The sequence below is a fragment of the Cucumis melo genome, chromosome 2 (genome assembly GCF_025177605.1).
Source record: "Cucumis melo cultivar AY chromosome 2, USDA_Cmelo_AY_1.0, whole genome shotgun sequence".
Taxonomy (NCBI): Eukaryota; Viridiplantae; Streptophyta; class Magnoliopsida; order Cucurbitales; family Cucurbitaceae; genus Cucumis; species Cucumis melo.
The window spans coordinates 16,066,908-16,074,385 of NC_066858.1; the positions used below are offsets into that span (position 1 = coordinate 16,066,908).

Sequence of the window (7,478 nt, forward strand, 5' to 3'; positions counted from 1 at the left end):
ATAGATATTTGCTACCACATCTGCTGTTAATCTTGATTTCAATAATAATAATAAAGGGTATTCTAGGTTACTTACATAGACCTTGATCTGTAGGTTAATTACTTCAAATTTCATATAACAATGATTACTATTTGTTATTGGATCACCATGCCAGTTTTATTCAAAATATATTAAGAAAATTGAAAACTTCTATTACTTTGAAAATCATCCAAAACACTTTACCAACAACACAGAAGAAGCTTGGTTTTACCGTAGTCCTAGTTCCTTTATTTTCTTACCGTGTTCAGTTCATTCTAAATATTCATGAACATACTTTCCTTTATTTTCTTACCGTAATCATAGTTTCTTTAAAAAAAAATTGTTGCCTTCAATTGATGAGATTTAATAACACTAGTATATCCACTTGATGAGATTTTCACAAAAATATTGAAGGGAATGCAGGAATATTAAGATATGAAGTAATGAATATTGAATAACCCATTCCACAGTTTGGTAATTGGAAACATTTCCATGTGAAAATAATTGCAACAGCAATAATTTTGAAAATAAACCACAAACGAAAAGACAATTAATTGAACGATAATAGCAATTGGGTTCAAATAAAACTAAAGCAAATGCAACCCCCCCCCCCCCCCCCCAAAAAAAAAAAAAAAACCCACCAAAACCCAGAAGCTGAATCATACATAGAAAGATGCAAAAAAGACTTAGCTATCACACTAAAAAAATACATTGCAGTTCGTCAAATACCCTTGAATAACAAAGGGAGTTGCATGAATTAGAGATCAAAAAAGATGATGTTTAAGGCAAATTGTTCCAAAAACGAAGATAGAGAACTTCTTAACCTCAAAACAACCAAACATTCAAACAACAAAAAACCTATAAAGAAAAATCTTTTGAAACCTGGAATCTGCCTGAAGTGAAACCAGCAACACTGCTAGAACCCAAAAGAAAGTCGATATTGAAAGGTAAAGTGATGTTTGGAGAGGTTGAGACTTTGAGAAAGAGCGTGAGGTTTGGAGATCTGTGGAAAAGCATATTTTATTAAGTTTTATTTTAATAAATTTAAATAAATTTTGTTTTAATAAATTATTTAATGCTTTTATCTTGTATGACAATAAATAACTGTCACGGAAAGGTAGAATCCGAAAACAAAAAGCAAATTTTAACATTTTATGACAGTTTTTTCTTCCCTCCTTTCAATTTGGGTTGTATTCAACTATCATAGAATGTCATTTTTCTTGTTATGTCAAGAAAGAAGGAAACTAAAGAATTATCAACAATGGATTTTTACAACCCAAGAAGAACATTACGTTCAAGGTCAAAAGTTACTCTTTTAGATATGAAACAACAATAGTGATTTGTTCCTATTCAAGAAAATGAAAGAATCATTCATATACCCATTATGAGATGGAAACATACTCAATCGCCCAACCAAATGACTACTTTAATCCAATAACAATGAAAGAATATAAAGAGAAAAAAAGCATAAGAACACTGATATTCATTGAGAAAAATGCTCAAAGTATAGATCAATTATGAATTCATTTACAAATGTTCAGATTACATATATGGAAGAAAAAAATAAAAGAGTTGCGGTTGCTAGAAAACCTTGACAATAAACTTGAAGAAAATCTTGGTGAGCCCGATGCAGATAACAAAGATGATTGAGCCAAAAATCATAAAACAAACTAAAAGAAAAAGAAGAATTTCACATTTTTTATTCAAAAATAGCCTCGAATGAAGAAGAAAAATCCAACAAAGAAGATTGAAAAGAAGTATTGAACATTGACACTCTAAACGCTGAGGTAAAAAAAAAAAAAAAAACAACCTAAGTAAAAACAACACAGCAATTACATTAGAAATCGATTACCAGAATGTAAAGAACTTAAAGTAAACTGTGAGAAGATGTGATTCTTAAAGGGTTCTCTCTAGAAGCTAATGATTTTGTTATTGGTCTTATGACTAAGGCTTTGAATGAACTTGTTGGAAACTTCTTTTCTAAGTTTATGGTCAATCGGGAAGTTCATTTTTTGGTGGCATTGGTGGTAGTACGTAAAATGTAGGAGGTTGGTTTTTTCATTTTTATAATTTTGGGGACAAGTTTTCTTTATTGATAGGTAGAATGATCTAGGAAGAATATGGATTAATCCATCCGTTTGCTTTCTGGAAGAATATGGGTGGTTTAAAGTTAAATTTCATTTTTACTCTCAACTATAATAACTTTTCTCTCATATAAAGTAACCATAATCTTAATAAAAGATACACAATCTTAATTCTTAGAAATTACTCCTTCAACCACAATTCATGGGTGGATTTTCATAATCTTAATAAAAGATGCACAATCTTGATTTTTAGAAATTACCCCTTAAACTGCCTATCTTTTTAACTCTTTTGGTTTATGTTGTACTACAAAACAAATTTGTATTCGCAAATGTAAAATAATTTATATAATTTTTCACAGTTAGTTTAAGGGTAATTTTTATCTAACTTTACAAATTTAATATTAATAATTTTCATTCGATATAATGCACAAGGTGAAAATGTATTCGAAAAGGGTTGGTAGATGGTACTTTTAATGACTTAAAAAATAAAAAATAAAATCCTATTTGAGAATGATCAATTGATTTCTTTGGTCCTATTTAATAATCCATTGATTTTTTCGGTAGGTTTTTATCGGACTAACTTTCATAAATATAACAAAAACACCAAAATTATTTACGGCGCGTGTAACAAAACCAATAAAATTAGTCATTTTTTAAATATTTCAGGTTTGCCCTTTCACTTTCTTCTCCTCGCTCGCGATTCATCCGATCTTCCTCCTCGTGCGATTTCTTTCATCGCTTTTCTTTTTTTTCTCCTCTTTTTTTTTCGCTATAAAGAATCTTGAAATAGCCAAATGTAAACGATCATGTACCAAAAGAATTAAAAAAATCATTTAGCCAAATCTAGATAATGATTAAACAAATCTAAACGATCGTGTAAAAAAAATAAACGATCATGTAAAAAAAATAAACGATCGTACCAAATTTTGAAAGAAAAAAAAATCGTTTAGATTTGGATAGAATTGAAAAAATAAATTGAAATAAATTGTAGTCATATCTGTAGCGCGATCGTTATTGACAACTTAATTAACGGGACATTTTTTGTATTTTACACGATGGGCTTGTGGGTTTTTTTCATTTTCAGAATTATTCTATACAATGTAAATATTTTACCGCTTTTTTATATTTTTGAAAAGGCCCCTTTTGCAAACTTTTTTTCTTTTATTTTGATTTTAAAATTTTAATAATTTAAATGTTTTTTTTTTCTTTTAACATAACACTAAAAATGAGAGTGTTATTAAACAGATACTTAACTATGAAAGTGTTATTAAACGGAACCTTAACCGATACATTTGCAAGTAATCTACCCTGAGTTGATCCAGAAGTTAATTGGTTCTAGTGAAGTGAAGGGTCATCACAGAAAACAGGTTGCCTTGGGATATAAAATCATGGGTATCAAAATTCTAACTATATAGGTACCAATAGGATATTATTTGACTACGTACCAAATATGATATCATCATATTGTTTAAATGCATTTGATGGTGAACTCAATACTGAAGTTTTAAGGACCCGATGCGCATATTCTCAAATGCTAAATGAAGACTTGGTAAAGAATAGCAACACCATTGAGAGGGTCAAAAATACATGAGGAAGACCCTATCAAGTTAAGCTTCTGGTTCAGCTATCTCTAACTAAAACAAGATATAATTTCTGGCTCCTACACTACCTGGAATCAAAGACAGTATCTAATTTCTTTTTTGACAATTCACAGTTAGCATATGATAGATTTGCAAAAATAGCTACTACCATAAGCTAATTTATTACCTAAGTATTCATTTCCTTAAGGAGCTCCTCCACCTTCCTTTTGTCTTTCAGGATATCGCTCAAAGGCTTTGGCCCTCTAAAGTCAGCTGAGAATGATGCAAATCCGGCCGAACGACGTTTTTCCCTGGAGAATCCTCCATTTCCTTCTACTTTTCGCTTCTCTTCTTTGATCTGAGAAAGGGACTTTGGTCCTTTAAATGGAATAGACTTCGGATTAAATCTGTGATCCCTTATAACAGGTTTTCTTGACATGTTGAGCAATGGTTGTTGTCGTCTGGCCAATCTGTATTCGTCATAATGCTTGCAGGGTTTGTATTGTCTTAACTGCCTAAAAGATTCATATCGACTACAACCGTTTGAAAAGATTAAATTTTCAGAAAATTTTCCTCTCGACAACTTCCCAATCTGTAATGCCAGTCTTCTTCCAGGAGGCGGATGATATAAACCATGTTTATGCGGTTTCAGAGAGTTTCTACTCATTTGACAAGACAGTCCATTTCTTCTTCTTGATAAACCAATCATCGAACGATTACCATAAACACTGACTCTTGGCAGATGACTTCGACGACCTGCACAATTCCATTCCTCTGAATCTAGATACATGAATGCAAGCTTTCTCTTATGAGAAAACATGGAATTGACAAATTTCCCTCTCGAACAGCTGATAATGTTTATGTTCTTGAAAAGGACAGGCTCACTCTCTAAATGGCCATATGAGTGCATCTCACGCTCATAAAGAAGTTCTAAATCAGAATGCATGGACTCATATGCAATAGGGTCTTCATAGTTGTCCCTGTATAATTCGGTATCCAGTTCTCTTTCCTCCTGATCAGTTGAAAGAACACACTCTGGATCATCGACACTATCCAAATTCTCCGACCCATTGCCTACAACAACATCAAAGCCAGGGGATGATTCCCATAGGTTTTCTTCCTCAGCACTGTCAGTCATTTGCTCTTCATAACTCTGATCTTCAGTTATATGTGCAAGAGATGTACTATCATTAGATCCTTCAGCTGGACCTGAGGAGACAGTTTCATCAACAACCACTTTTACACACTCAGGCAACGAGATCTTTGCAGAGGTACTTTGACTTTGATGTGAAACATTTTCAGCATAAGGTTGAAGGAGACTCTCATGTTGAGATGTCACATCAATTGTTGGACCAGCTACTTTTTTGGATGGATGAAGAATGGCATCTACATCTGTAGAGGTTAGTCCTTTTTTGTTTGCTGAAGCTGTTTTATCTTTAGAGGAAGATCCATTGCCAATAGGAAAACCTGCCTTTGTAGATCTTGCAGCAACAGGAAGATCATTTCCATGCAAAAAAGAGCATGTATCACCTTTACCGCAGAAGCCATTGAAATAAAAATAGCAGGGAATATTTGTCTTGTTCACAGGTACAGAACATTGAGAAGATTCTAACACTTTTCCAGCAGGACCATCCAGTGGCTAAGGAGAAAAAGGAAAAGAAACAATTATTTAAAAACAATGTTATTACATAATGAAAGCAGGGAAGACGATCAACTTAAACTAATAATCAAGAGGCGAAAAAATGAAAAGTTAATATCTAAACTATTGACAGGTTCTTCTTATAAAAATAAAAATATAAAAAAAGAGCCATTAACAGGTTGAGATCAATTGTCAACCTAAATAAATCATTGAGGATTTGGGATCAAGTTAAAGACAAGCATCCATTTTCAAAGATAGTAAGTTGGTTATTGATGCTCCATTCAAATATAAAGAAAGATCACATGATAGTACGTGTTACTCGGGCTCTCCACCTGAAACAAGCCAACAAAACATTATAACATTTGTAACAATCTACTGGAATACATGAGATTCTTTGGAAGGCTTAATAAGTTCTAAGGATCTATTTTCTGCTACCTGGCTTGCACTAAAGACTTGTAGCAATCTAATAGATATTTAAATCACTGTCATACTCATGCCCTTCACAGATTATGCTAATTTCTGTATGTAGGTGATAAATACAGGAAAAAGGACTAAGGCCGCTTATCAGGTTTATGGAAATTACGAAATTCAACAAAAGCTTCAATGCATGAAAAGAATCTAAATATTTAGATTGTTAGCTTTTGGATCCATCCGTAAACAAAGTACTACGTACTTAGTTATATCAAGACATGCACAAATTTGTTGTTACAAAAGCTCAAGTTATGGGAATTGAGCCTTTAAGCAAAAGCATAACACCGCATATTTCAAACTTCAGAACCAGTAAAAGAATTTCAACAAAATGGCATACAATTCAACCAAAAGACTCGTGAATACCCAAGTAAACCACCAGAGAAATGTTCAACCCTTCAAACAGAAATTTAGTCCTGAGGATACAAAGAAAGTGTTCTGACAAAACAAGTTTCATAGCTGTTTACATATACAAGTAAGGTACATAAAGCAACGACTAACTACCACCAAGTTCAGGGGAATTTTAACAAAAGATAATCAGCTTACGGGATGCCGAAAACCACAGGCTGCATTTAGGCAGTTTCCCGCCAGCCAGTAGTAACAGTCTCTAGGGTTCAGCCTAACAATCTCGCTGTGCCGATACTCACAATCAAAACCCTGAAAAAAACAGTCGTTGTTACTCACCCAGAAGAAACCCAATGCAATATGCAGGATATAAACATAGACACGAAAACCAGATTCCACTTTAAAACCTTGAAAACTAATGATCGTAAATTTAGAAACAGAAACCAACCCCACTTCTCTTCAACATTAACAAGGAAATAGAGAACTCGAACAGAAAATCATGCTGATGCATTTCGAGAGAATGTAACTAAAAAAAACCTTCAAATGCTGAGCAAGATCTTTACAGTCGTGATAAAATAACGTAATCATGCCCCAAATTCATCGGTGTTGAAGCATATCGAGAAGGAATGTAAACATTAAGGGGGGAAATTCGAAGAAGTATGAGAAGGGGTTAGATTATTTTAAGCAAGAAAAGCTGACCTTCTTGCAGGTGAGAGGTGAAGCCAAGAAATAGACACAATCGGTGTTACGTTTACGCAGTTCTTCGGCCATTGGCAGTCTACTCAGAAGAAATTTGAAGAAGAAGAGAGAAAGTTTGAGAAGTGAAAAGGCAGCAACAACAAAGTCATCATCCTCCTAAAGGGCTTCCATTGAATTGAATTTTCGAATTTTGATTTTACATGGCGGAGATCATTTCTTTTTTTTTTTTTTTTTTTTTCTTTTTCATTTTTACGTTCGACGATTTTTGAATTTGCTTTTTTTTATTTTTTTTTCTTTATCCTCTCAATTTCATTATATTAAAATTTATATGGAAAATTGACAAAACTAGCACCATTTTAGTTTTATATTTAAGAATAGTACAGTTTTAGAAAACTCGAAATTTTGTTTTTCTCTATCATTCTCGATTCAGATCGACCCCGAGATTCTTCCCAAAATTTAAAAAATTCTTTGAATGAAATTTCTTGATCCTCTCGACCAAGTGTGTCACCTAGATAGTGCGTATTTTATTTAAATTTTGAAAATAAAGGGATATAGCTAGCAAATGACCGAAATACCTATGGAATACCAACTGTACAATATTCTCACAAAACGCTAAACCACTTTTCTCATTTCATGTGAGAACTA

General features: G+C 32.8%; 1 protein-coding gene across 2 annotated transcripts; it reads right to left on the reverse strand.

Annotated features, from left to right (window-relative positions):
- Window positions 1-3,558: 3,558 nt before the first annotated feature.
- On the reverse strand, window positions 3,559-7,062 carry LOC103502743 (zinc finger CCCH domain-containing protein 34-like). Of its 2 annotated transcripts, none has more exons than XM_008466803.3 (3): window positions 6,834-7,062; window positions 6,336-6,446; window positions 3,559-5,321 (listed from the first exon to the last, which is right to left on the reverse strand). In XM_008466803.3, exons 1-3 carry the CDS (start codon window positions 6,903-6,905, stop codon window positions 3,870-3,872), a joined length of 1,635 nt encoding a protein of 544 aa, XP_008465025.2. In that variant the 5' UTR covers window positions 6,906-7,062; the 3' UTR covers window positions 3,559-3,869. The 2 variants fall into 2 exon arrangements, with proteins under 2 accessions (XP_008465025.2, XP_008465026.2); XM_008466804.3 differs by having other exon boundaries at window positions 6,672-6,918.
- Window positions 7,063-7,478: the final 416 nt, after the last annotated feature.

What these genes read in the sequence shown, in the direction of transcription:
- LOC103502743 (XM_008466803.3), bottom strand. Translation starts at nt 6,905, where the DNA reads ATGGCCGAAGAACTGCGTAAACGTAACACCGATTGTGTCTATTTCTTG. An exon ending in CACCTCTCACCTGCAAGAAG is followed by an intron (nt 6,447 to 6,833) that starts GTCAGCTTTTCT and finishes TGTTTTTTTCAG; the next exon opens with GGTTTTGATTGTGAGTATCG. An exon ending in CCTGTGGTTTTCGGCATCCC is followed by an intron (nt 5,322 to 6,335) that starts GTAAGCTGATTA and finishes TTTTCTCCTTAG; the next exon opens with CCACTGGATGGTCCTGCTGG.